At 48.2% G+C, this 13263-nt stretch overlaps 1 protein-coding gene across 4 annotated transcripts in view; it reads right to left on the bottom strand.

Annotated features, from left to right (window-relative positions):
• PHF10 (PHD finger protein 10) overlaps window positions 1-13263 on the bottom strand; it is a 368645-nt gene that overhangs the window by 264397 nt on the left and 90985 nt on the right. For all 4 annotated transcript variants that reach the window (XM_063917747.1, XM_063917748.1, XM_063917745.1 and 1 more), the window contains exon 5: window positions 7092-7225. In XM_063917747.1, the coding sequence (XP_063773817.1) occupies window positions 7092-7225 (134 nt within the window). The remainder of the gene's footprint in view (window positions 1-7091; window positions 7226-13263) is intronic.

The following is a 13263-nucleotide window of genomic DNA, read 5'->3' as shown; positions in this document are numbered from 1 at the left end:
GCCTATGTGAAACCTGAACCAAAATTCCCACTAACACTCCTGCGCCTCCGGTGGAGTAGAGATGTAGAACAGGAACGTTCTGGAATTACAAACAGGAAGAAACAGGAAGCATGGTTAAAATGGCCCCCATGCCATGCTTACACTGATAATCACAGGACAGGTTACAATACATGCCTCCTGACTGCAGTTTAATATAGGCTCAATAGACTATTAATACAACCTATGGTGCATATGGCAGCCTGTCATACAGGCTTCCCATTAAGATTTTCTCTCTTGCAGCAGCGCTGTAATCAGACTTGTCCCCCCCCTACCCCCTGTGCTCCCTGTAGCGCTGTGTCTCAGCGGGGAGCGTTGCTGGGAAACTGACTCATTGCAGGGAGGCGGGGGGAAACACTTATCCGAGGGAACATTATGCAGACAGCGGAGTTCGGCTGGCCGGAGCGGCGCGTAGCGGCTTCCGGCGTCGCTAGCCGAGCTGCGGCGGTTCTCCCCCTCTAAGCGCTGGTACTTTCAAGGACGTATAGCGCTGACGGATCGGCTGTGCCAGGCGGACGGAGCGGCTGGGGCGGCCGGACGGAGCGGCTGGGGCGGGCGGGCTGTATGAGCTGCGGGTGCGGGCGGCATTATAACACGGACCCCACACAGCGGGGCGGCAGCCTGCGCTGACCGCCCCGTTCCCCCCCAGCATACCTCGTCTCCTGTAGGGAGGGCTGCGACGGGGCTTCTTCCTGTAAGCTCCGTCCAGCTCTTGCAGCAGCTCATGGCTGCGACGGGGCTTCTTTCTGTAAGCTCCGTCGAGCTCTTGCAGCATCAGTGGGCTGCGTGTGGCTGTGAGGGTGCTCTTTGTGAGGACAGACACGCCATGCGCTGCTCCGTGCAGCGGCACTATCCCGGACCCATGTTTTTAGTAGAAACTGGGAAGGGATGTGCTAAAGTAGTAGAAAAAAGTTAAAATTAAAAATTAAAATCAATATTCAAAGATAAGTGTGGGAACCCACACAAGCTTCTGTTAGTGCATGAGCACAGAAAAAACACTGAGGTACTCGGGGATATGGAGGGGTGGAGAGTTCTAAATGTAAATATTCAGTGCCCTGTTTCCTGCGGAAGCCGTCCATATCCCCAAGAGTACTCCAGTGACCCCTAGTGGATGAAAAAGAAAAATGGTCGTTCAGACAAACTGGTTCAATTAATTTTATCCAAACAATATGTTCTGTCCTTTTTCAGGCATCTGAAAGCAGATAGTTGTCATTTGCTCCCATACATTACCAGATTTTCATTACAAACAGTCAGTTTGGACAGATACAGAGGTGTCTTCTTGTAGCCTTACCTGTGATGCGAACACATCTCAGTCAAGGTTTCTCGGCACAGCGTGGCGTTCGTGGCAGCATGCGTACGCACGCTCCCACAAGGCAACCTTGTATATAAATGTATATAAATATGTATATATATATATATATATATGTATATAAAAGATCAAGCATTTTAATTTCAAGATGGGTCTCACCGAACCGTTTCGGTACCACAACCACTGTGGAATAGTAACCCCTTCCTTGCTGAAGGAGGGGCACCTTGACAATCACTTGTTGTGATTATAGTGTTGAATATCCACCAACACCGTCTCCCTGGCAGAGGGAGGTGCCGGTAAGGCAGATTTTAGGAAACGGCGGGGGGAAGAACGTCTCGAACTCCAGCCTGTACCCCTGAGATACTACTTGAAGGACCCAGGGATCCATGTGAGAGAGCCCACTGTGTGCTGAAATTCCTGAGACGGGCCCCCACCGTACCCGGGTCCGCCTGAGCAGCCCCAGCACCATGCTGTGGACCTACCGGACGCAGGGAGGACTTCTGCTCTTGGGAACTAGCTGTGTGTTGCAGCTTTTTTCTCTACCTTTGCCTCTCGGCAGAAAGGATGAGCCTCTAGCCCTCTTGCTTTTCTGGGGCCGAAAGGACTGTACTTGATACGGTGCTTTCTTTTGTTGTGGGGTAGCCTGTGGCAAAAAAAATCGATTTCCCAGCAGTATCTGTGGAAAGGAGGTCTGAAAAACCATCCCCAAACAGTTTTACCCCCTTATAGGGCAACTTCCATTTGCCGATTCGAGTCGGCATCGCCTGACCATTGCCAAGTCCATAACCCCCGTCTGGCGGCAATGGACCTAGCGCTTATTTTTGATGCCAGCCGGCAAATATCCCTCTGTGCATCACGCATGTATAAGACCACGTCTTTTATATGCTCTATTTTCAGCAAAATATTGTCCCTATCCATAGTTATTTTCCGACAGGGAATCTGACCACGCAGCGGGAGCACTGCACATCCATGCCGAAGCAACGGCTGGTCGCAATATAATGCCCTAGTGTGTGACTATATCTTATAGGGTAACCTCCTGCTTTCTATCAGCAGGTTCCTTCAGGGCGGCCGTATCCGGAGACGGTAGTGCCCCCTTTTCTGATAAGCGTGTAAGCGCTGTATCTACCCTATGGGGTGTTTCCCCGCGTGACCTATCCTCTGGCGGGAAAGGGTACGCTGCCAATAACCGTTGTAGAAATTATCAATTTCTTACCGGGGGAAGACCACTCTTCCTCACACACCTCATTTAATTTCTCAGATGCAGGAAAAACTACTAATAGTTTTCTCTCACCAAACACAATACCCTTTTATGTGGTACCTGGGGTATAATCATAAATGTGTAATACATTTTTCATTGCCTCAATCCTGTAACGGGTGGACCTATTTGGAGGGTACACCAGTCTCATCGATGTCGACACTGGAGTCAGTATCCGTGTCGACATCTGTGTCTGTTATCTGAGGTAGCGGGCGATTTTAGAGCCCCCCAAGACATTTGAGACGCTGGAACAGGCACAAGCTGAGTAGCCGGCTGTTCCGTGTCGTCGACCTTTTATGTAAGGAGTTGACACTTTCACGTAATCCTTCCATAAGTTCAACCACACCGGTGTCGACCCCGCAGGGGGTGACAACATATTTACAGGCATTCGCTCCGCCTCTACCTCATTATCCTCCACATACCTGTCGACACAGCCGTACCGACACACAGCACACACACAGGGAATGCTCTGATAGAGGACAGTACCCCACAAAGCCCTTTGGGGAGACAGAGGGAGAGTATGCCAGCACACACCAGGGCGCTATATATCACAGGGATAGCACCTATAAAAAAGTGTTTTCCCTTATAGCTGCATATATATTGTATACTGCGCCTAAATTGTGCCCCCCCTCTCTTTTTAACCCTTTCTGTAGTGTATTAACTGCAGGGGAGAGCCAGGGAGCTTCCCTCCAACGGAGCTGTGAGGGAAAAATGGCGCCAGTGTGCTGAAGGAGATAGCTCCGCCCCTTTTTCGCAGACTTTTCTCCCGCATTTTTATGGATTCTGGCAGGGGTTAATGTACATCCATATAGCCCTGGGGGTTATATGTGATGTATTATTGCCAGCCAAGGTGTTAATATTGCTGCTCAGGGCGCCCCCCCCCAGCGCCCTGCACCCATCAGTGACCGCAGTGTGAGGTGTGCATGAGGAGCAATGGCGCACAGCTGCAGTGCTGTGCGCTACCTTGATGAAGACTGATGTCTTCTGCCGCCGATTTTCCGGACCTCTTCTTGCTTCTGGCTCTGTAAGGGGGCCGGCGGCGCGGCTTTGGGACCGGACTCCGAGGCTGGGCCTGTGTTCGATCCCTCTGGAGCTAATGGTGTCCAGTAGCCTAAGAAGCCCAAGCTGGCTGCAAGCAGGCAGGTTCGCTTCTTCTCCCCTTAGTCCCTCGATGCAGTGAGCCTGTTGCCAGCAGGTCTCACTGAAAATAAGAAACCTAAAACTAACTTTTATCTAAGAAGCTCAGGAGAGCCCCCTAGATTGCACCCTGCTCGGTCGGGCACAAAAATCTAACTGAGGCTTGGAGGAGGGTCATAGGGGGAGGAGCCAGTGCACACCAGGTAGTCCTAAAGCTTTCTTTTTGTGCCCAGTCTCCTGCGGAGCCGCTATTCCCCATGGTCCTTACGGAGTTCCCAGCATCCACTAGGACGTCAGAGAAAATTCAATACAGTGGCCACAGGTAGCTGGGGAGCGATGCTCCCGCTGCCTGGAACAGGATGGGGAGCCGGCGGCACTTACACAGTTTGGGCAGCGGGGAGCTATGCTCCCACAGCCTGTACTTACTGAGATCGGTACACTGTGGCGATCGCGAGAGCGTGTGATCAAATACACACATCCGTAGATGCGGCCACTGACAACAGGAAGTGGACTCTCCCGCTGCCAGACAAACACAGGGAGACTTAGCGGGGATACAATGTACCGGGATTGCATCGCGGGAACGCCACGCCATGCTGTTTATAGGAAAGCTGTGTAAGGACAAATCTGTATCTCAAAGTGTATAACCAGCTTTAATTCAAGCAGCATGTCAGATATCTAGCAACTCTGATACAATGCAATGTCACTGGGTAACGGGACGGACCACTTCCAATCAAGCATTTTTATCCAAAATAATAAACAGTTAAAAAAATCATCTAAAATTAGGTTGTTTACTTCAATTACAAACTACAATCATTAGTGGGAAAGATGCAACAGGAACCACCACAAGTATAAAATAATTTAACAACCAAACTCTGATGAACGCTGCCCACATACAGCTGGTGTCAGTAATCAAAGCAACTTATCATGGAGAGGAATTTTTAACCCAGCACAAGGAGCCAGCAGACCTAATGGACTTTCATAACAAGCCACTTCCACATACAATGCTTCCCTTATTTCTGCTCTCGACTCTGTTGCTCCATCAACCACTATTCACCCTCGCAAATTAACACCTCAACCCTGGCACACCAAATGCACCAGATATCTGCAAAAATGCTCACGTACTGCTGAGCGACACTGGAGGAAATCACGCTCTAAGGCAGACTTCCTCCATTTCAAACTTATGCTCTCATCCTTCAGTGCTGCCCTTTTTCTTGCTAAACAGTCATACTTCAAGAACCTCATCTCCTCCCAGTCTTCCAACCCCCGGCGCCTCTTTGCCACTTTCAACTCACTCCTCTGCCCACCTCCACCTCGTTTCCCTTCCTCACTCTCTGCTCTTGACTTTGCCACTTACTTCACATCCAAAATTGACTCCATACGTCAGGACATCACACCAGACCAGACCATCAGTAACCAGCTTTGTCCCATCCCTTACCAACCCTCCCCATCCCTCGCACCTACTCTGACATCTTTCTCCCATGCATCTGGAGAGGAAGTCATGGCCCTCATTCGTTCCTGTCCCCTCAGCACCTCCCCACTTGACCCTATCCCCTCCTGCCTCCTCCGCTACCTCTCTCCTTCTGCTTGTTCCCATCTTTCCCACCTCTCATCAGGCACTGTCCCCTCTGCCTTCAAGCATGCACTCATCTCTCCTATTCTTAAAAAACCTACACTTAATCCAAACACTCTCTCCAACTACCGACCCATCTCTCTCCTCCCTTTTGCCTCCAAACTCCTTGAGCGTATTGTCTACAACCGCCTTACTTCCTTTCTTTCCTCACACTCACTGCTTGACCCATTCCAGTCTAGCTTCCGTCTAAGGGACACTACTCTATACTTATTCTACTTGATCTCTCTGCTGCTTTTGACACTGTGGACCATCCTCTCCTACTGCAAATTCTTCACTCCATTGGTCTGCGTGACACTGCCCTCTCTTGGCTGTCCTCCTACCTTTCTGACCGTTCTTTCTCTGTCTCCTCTCATGACTCCACCTCCCCCTCACTTCCACTAACTGTAGGGGTACCCCAAGGTTCTGTCCTTGGTCCTCTTCTCTCTCTATACGTCCTCACTAGGTAAGCTCATTAGTTCTTTTGGTTTCCAATATCATCTCTATGCTGATGACACCCAAATCTATCTTTCCTCTCCAGACCTCTCCCCTGCTCTCCTCACTCGTATCTCCAACTGTCTCTCTGCTACCTCTTCCTGGATGTCCCAGCGCTTTCTTAAACTTAACATGCCTAAGACCGAGCTGATCATCTTCCCTCCCTCCCGCATAACCTCACCTCCTACAATCTCATTATCTATTGATGGCACTACTATCTCCTCTAGCCCCCAAGTGCGCTGTCTTGGAGTAATCCTCGACTCCTCCCTCTCCTTCAAATCACACATTCAGCACCTCTCACAAACCTGCCATTTTCATCTAAAAAATATTTCCAGGATCAGACCCTTTCTGACCCAGGATGCTACTAAGACTCTTATCCACTCACTGGTCATCTCCAGACTGGACTACTGTAATCTGCTCCTGACTGGCATTCCTGACAAATACCTCTCTCCACTCCAATCTATCCTCAATGCTGCTGCCCGGCTCATCTTCCTCACCAAACACACTACGTCCACCTCTCCTCTCTTACTAGACATTTACTGGCTCCCTTTCCCTTTCAGAATCCATTTCAAGCTTCTCACACTCGCTTACAAAGCCCTCACCCACTCCTCTCCCATCTACATCTCTGACCTTATCTCCCTTTACACTCCCACTCGTCCTCTTAGCTCTGCTAATGCACGTCAACTCTTCTGCCTACGGATTACTTCCTCCCACTCCTACCTCCAAGATTTTTCACGTGCTGCACCACTTCTTTGGAATTCCCTGCCTCTCCCCCTCAGACTCTCCACCTCTCTACAAAACTTCAAACGGGCTCTCAAGACCCACTTCTTCACCAAACCCAGCCAAATCTCATCCTAACCCTCTGTGTCACCCCTGTCTGTCTACCCCTCCCCTTTAGATTGTAAGCTCTCACGAGCAGGGCCCTCTTCCCTCATGTGCTTATCCTTTCTTACTTTAATAATCTTCAACTGCACCAAATCCATCAGTCTTATGCCACCTGATACTTATGCCAGTGTCATCTGCTGATGTAACTATGTTTATTTACCCTGTACTTGTCCTATACTGTCATCAACTGTAAGTTGCTGTTATCCTGTTTGATTATTTGTTTATGTACTCTGTAATTGGGCGCTGCAGAACCCTTGTGGCACCATATAAATAAAGGATAATAATAATAATAATAATAATAATAATAATAACAACAATAACAATTACACAAATTAGAGTAATAGAGTATGGTTTTCAGTATGACTTACCGAGTATTCCTTGTAATGGTCAGTAATGCGTTGGCGTTCTTTTTCTTGAAGAATTATGGAGTACTCCGAGTGCTTGGTTGGATACTCCTTAATCATAAGGTCAATTACTTCATCGCTTCGTAAAGCTGTCAGACCTTCGAAAATGGCAAGGGGAGAGGAGTAGTCCAACCAGACATTGACAATGAGAAATAGGTTTGTCCAAGAGCGGTAATATTTAGTCTAGTTAATAATGTGCATCACATAACAAATCAGATGTACATTTACCATGCCACTGATTTTCATTGTATTTAAGAGGAAAATTTAAAATGGCAATACTATTTAAACACACCAAGAAGCGGAGGCTTGCAGAAACTGTAGTCCCTAATCTAGAATAGTGTTGACTACTTCAATACAATGTGTAGTCTTGTGTCATTTAACCATAGTGACCACCCATTTAGAATGCATTTGTGTTTCTGCTAAATGTCCCAGTCTAAGATCTCCCACCATCCAATAAAAAAAAAGAAAAAAAAAAAAAAGGTCCAGTGTCGAGATTACATTTCTAGGCATGTACACCACCTGTGCCTACGAGTGATTTTTCTCCAATATAATAAAACTGAAACCCTACTGGATCGCAGAACCCGCCTCTCATTCTGCAGAACATGCATTGCTTCCCCCAACAATCAAAAAAATATATGTTGTTATATTCATCCGACATAGATGCTTTTTAAGTAAGCAGAGTAGAACAATGTTTTTCCACAGAAAACGGATATTTAATAAAACCCTTACATGACGAATTACATCATGTTTGGCACTGTGGCACAGTGGTCAGCATTTCAAACGCACAGTGCTCAGGCATGGGCTCCACTGACACAGGGACTGGTGTAAATGGCTAAACACTCCTTGTAAAGTTTTGTATATTATGTTGGAGATGTACTTTAATACATACATGAAGAATTTCATAACGCCCATGAACACTTGTGTACACAGCATATTCAACCCCCCCCTCCTTTGACACCAATTATAAAATAAATAATACTTAAATTAAATTATAGACTGACTTGTTTTTTTTGTCTCAGACTAGTGACAATGGGTGGATATGGATTCAGTTATAAGTTGGGAATAAAGGCCCATACACACGGCTATGCCCGATTCTCACTATGCGACAGGGACTAGGTCGGCATCACAAGCACATAATGAGTGACTTTCACCTTGCGATCTGCACAAACTTTTCTTACGATTTTGACTATATTGTCAAAATCGTAAGAAAATCTCACCGTGTGTACACACCATTAGGCTTAAGAGCAGTTTGTCTTAGGGCAAAGTTTCTTAAGCTCAGCCATGACAGTCCAGCTTTTAACGATATCCTAAAAGAAAGAAAAATGTATATAGACAGTTGTACAGGAAAGAAATTATTTTTCTCCCATACAAAAGAAAATAAGATTTTAAACCTACCGGTAAATCTTTTTCTCCTAGTCCGTAGAGGATGCTGGGGACTCCGTAAGGACCATGGGGTATAGACGGGCTCCGCAGGAGACATGGGCACTAAGACTTTACATGGGTGTGCACTGGCTCCTCCCTCTATGCTCCTCCTCCAGACCTCAGTTAAATAACTGTGCCCAGAGGAGACGGACAGTACAAGGAAAGGATTTTTGTTAATCTAAGGGCGAGAAACATACCAGCCCACACCATACATACCGTACAACCTGGCATACACTAAACCAGCTAACAGCATGAACAAAACAGCATCAGCCAGAGACTGATCTCAACTGTAACATAACCCTTATGTAAGCAACAACTATATACAAGCCTTGCAGAAATAGTCCGCACTGGGACGGGTGCCCAGCATCCTCTACGGACTAGGAGAAAAAGATTTACCGGTAGGTTTAAAATCTTATTCTCTTTTACGTCCTAGAGGATGCTGGGGACTCCGTAAGGACCATGGGGATTATACCAAAGCTCCAGACCGGGCGGGAGAGTGCGGATGACTCTGCAGCACCGATTGAGCAAACATGAGGTCCTCATTAGCCAGGGTATCAAACTTGTAGAATTTAGCAAAAGTGTTTAAACCCGACCAAGTAGCTGCCCGGCAAAGCTGTAATGCCGAGACACCTCGGCCAGCCGCCCAAGAAGAGCCCACCTTCCTAGTGGAATGGGCCTTTACCGAATTAGGTAACGGCAATCCAGCCGTAGAATGAGCCTGCTGAATCGTGTTACAGATCCAGCGAGCAATAGTCTGCTTAGAATCAGAAGCGCCAACCTTGTTGGCCGCATACAGGACAAACAGTGCCTCTGTTTTACTAACTCGAGCCATCCTGGCTACATAAATTTTTAAGGCCCTGACTACATCAAGGGACTTGGAATCCTCCAAGTCACCCGTAGCCACAGGCACCACAATAGGTTGGTTCATATGAAAAACGACGAAACCACCTTAGGTAGAAATTGAGGACGAGTTCTCAACTCTGCTCGATCCACATGGAAAATTAGATAAGGGCTCTTGTGAAACAAGGCCGCCAATTTGGACACCCGCCTCGCAAATGCCAAGGCCAACAACATTACCACCTTCAAAGTGAGAAATTTTAATTCAACCGTTTTGAAGACGTTCAAACCAGTGTGACTTAAGGAACTGTAACACCACGTTAAGGTCCCACGGTGCCACTGGGTGCACAAAAGGAGGTTGGATGTGCAGCACTCCCTTTACAAAAGTCTGGACTTCTGGGAGAGAAGCCAATTCCTTCTGAAAGAATATAGATAAGGCCGAAATCTGCACCTTAATGGAGCCTAACTTTAGGCCCATATCCACTCCTGTCTGTAGAAAATGGAGAAAACGACCCAGCTGAAAATCTTCCGTAGGAGCATTCTTGGCTTCACACCAAGATACATATTTCCTCCAGATACGGTGATAATGTTTCGCCGTCACCTCCTTCCTAGCTTTTATCAGAGTAGGGATGACTTCCCCCGGAATACCTTTCCTAGCTAGGATTTGGTGTTCAACCGCCATGCCGTCAAACGTAACCGCGGTTTGTCTTGGAACACGCAGGGCCCCTGTTGCAACAGATCCTCCCTGGGGAGGAAGAGGCCACGGATCTTCTGTGAGCATTTCCTGAAGATCTGAATACCAGGCTCTTCGAGGCCAATCCGGTACAATGAGTATTGTCTGCAATCTTTTTCGTCTGATGATTCTCAATATTTTTGAGATGAGCGGAAGAGGAGGGAACACATACACCGACTGAAAAACCCATGGTGTCACCAGGGCGTCCACCGCTACTGCCTGAGGGTCCCTCGACCTGGAACAATACATCCGAAGTTTCTTGTTGAGGCGTGACACCATCATGTCTATTTGAGGAAGTCCCCAACGACTTGTTATCTCTGCGAAAACTTCTTGATGAAGACCCCACTCTCCTGGATGGAGATCGTGTCTGCTGAGGAAGTCCGCCTCCCAGTTGTCCACTCCTGGAATGAAGACTGCTGACAGAGCGCTTACGTGATTTTCCGCCCAGCGAAGAATCCTGGTGGCTTCCGCCATTGCCACTCTGCTCCTTGTCCCGCCTTGGTGGTTTACATGAGCCACGGCCGTGACATTGTCTGACTGAATCAGAACGGGTAGATCGCGAAGAAGATTATCCGCTTGTCCTAGGCCGTTGTATATGGCCCTTAATTCCAGCACGTTTATGTGTAGACAAGCCTCCTGGCTTGACCACAGTCCCTGAAAATTTCTTCCTTGTGCGACTGCTCCCCATCCTCGGAAGCTCGCGTCCGTGGTCACTAGCACCCAGTCTTGAATGCCGAACCTGCGACCCTCTAGCAGGTGAGCACTCTGAAGCCACCACAGGAGAGACACCCTGGCCCTGGGGGACAGGCTTATTTTCTGATGTATATGTAGATGGGACCCCGACCACTAGTCCAGAAGGTCTCACTGAAACGTTCTCGCATGCAGCCTGCCGAAGGGGATGGCCTCGTAGGCTGCCACCATTTTTTCCAATACTCGAGTGCATTGATGAATTGACACTCTATTTGGTTTTAGCAGGTCCCCGACCATGTTCTGCAGTTCCTGGGCTTTTTCGGTTGGGAGAAAAACACTCTTCTTTTCCGTGCCCAGAATCATACCCAAAAATGATAGCGGAGTTGTCGCAATCAACTGCGACTTTGGTAGATTTAGGATCCAGCCGTGTTGCTGCAGCACTCTCAGGGAGAGCGACACGCTTTTCAGTAATTGATCTCTCGATCTCGCTTTTATCAGGAGATCGTCCAAGTATGGGATAATTGTGATTCCTTGCCTGCGCAGGAGCACCATCATTTCCGCCATTACCTTGGGGAAATTCCTCGAGCCGTGGAAAGCCCAAACGGCAACGTCTGAAACTGGTAATGACGATCCTGTACAGCGAATCTCAGGTACGCATGATGAGGGCGATAAATGGGGACATGAAGGTATGATTCCTTTATGTCTAGTGATACCATAAAATCCCCCCCTTCCAGGCTGGAGATCACTGCCTGGAGAGATTCCATCTTGAATTTGAACATTTTCAAATACAGGTTCAGGGATTTTAGATTGAGAATGGGTCTGACCGAGCCATCCGGCTTTGGGACCACAAACAGGGTTGAATAGTACCCTCTTCCCGGTTGCATTAAGGGAACTTTGATAATCACTTGCTGTTGACACAGCTTTTGAATGGCAGCTGAAACTATTTCCCTCCCTTGAACCCAGACCTGGCTGAAGAGTCGAAAACGTGCCCCCACCGGTGCGGACTCCCTCAGTGGAGCCCCAGCGTCATGCGGTGGATTTTGTAGAGGCCGGGAGGACTTTTGTTCCTGGGAACTAGCCGTAGCAGGCGTTCTTTTCCCTCTACCTTTACCTCTGGCGATGAAGCCCGGCCCTCCCCAAAGAAAACCTCACCCTTGTAAGGTAAAGTTTCCATATGTCTTTTTGAATCGGCAACACCCGTCCATTGGCGGGTCCACAGGGACCGTCTAGAAGAAATTGCCATGGCATTGGCTCTTGAATCCAACAGTCCAATGTCTCTCGCAGCCTCTCATATATAACGCTGCGTCTTTAATGTGACCCAAGGTCAACAAAATGCTATCCTTATCTAGGGTGTCAATGTCAGAGGACAAGTTATCTGCCCATGCAGCAATTGCGCTACCCACCCATGCTGACGTTACTGCCGGTCTGAGCAAGGCACCCGTATGCGTATAAATTGATTTTAAGGTAGTTTCCTGGCAGCGATCAGCAGGATCCTTGAGGGCAGCCGTGTCTGGAGATGGTAGCGCCACCTTTTTGGACAAGTGCGTTAAAGCCTTGTCCACCGTGGGCGAGGATTCCCACCGTAACCTGTCCTGTGAGGGGAAAGGATACGCCATAATAATTCTCTTGGGAATCTGCAGTTTCCCAAGCTTTTTCAAATAAGGCGTTCAGCTCATGAGATGGGGGAAACGTTACCTCAGGATTCTTTTCCTTAAACATGCAGACCCTCGTGTCAGGGACAGAGGGGTCCTCTGTGATATGCAAAACATCTTTTATTGCAATAATCATAATTAATGCTCTTGGCCACCCTTGGGTGTAACCTCGCATCATCATAGTCGACACTGGAGTCAGAATCCGTGTCGGTATCAGTGTCTACTATCTGGGAAAGGGGACGTTTATGAGACCCCGAAGGGCCTTGTGACACAGTGAAAGCCATGGATTGACTCCCAGCTTTTTCCCTGGACTCTGTTTTGTCCAATCTTTTATGTAATAAAGTCACATTTGCATTTAAAACATTCCACATATCCAACCAATCAGGTGTCGGCGGTGCCGACGGAGACACCACAATCATCTGCTCTGCCTCCTCCCTAGACGAGCCTTCCGCTTCAGACATGCCGACACACACGTACTGACACCCCCACACACACTGGGATATACAAATATGGGGACAGCCCCCCAATAAGGCCCTTTGGAGAGACAGAGAGAGAGTATGCCAGCACACACCCAGCGCCACTGGAACAAAGTCCCAGTCTGTACAGTGCTTTTATAGATATATAATACACTTACTGCGCCAATTAAATGTGCCCCCCCCCCCCTCGTTTTTGCCCTCTGTACTTGTGTTCAGCAGGGGAGAGTCCGGAGAGCAGCTTCTCTGCAGCTTGCTGTGGAGAAAATGGCGCTGGTTAGTGCTGGAGGATCAAGCTCCGCCCCCTCAACGGCAGGCTTCGGTCCCAC

This window comes from Pseudophryne corroboree, chromosome 4 (genome assembly GCF_028390025.1).
Source record: "Pseudophryne corroboree isolate aPseCor3 chromosome 4, aPseCor3.hap2, whole genome shotgun sequence".
Lineage (NCBI taxonomy): Eukaryota > Metazoa > Chordata > Amphibia > Anura > Myobatrachidae > Pseudophryne > Pseudophryne corroboree.
This window is presented reverse-complemented; position numbering and strand designations above follow the sequence as displayed.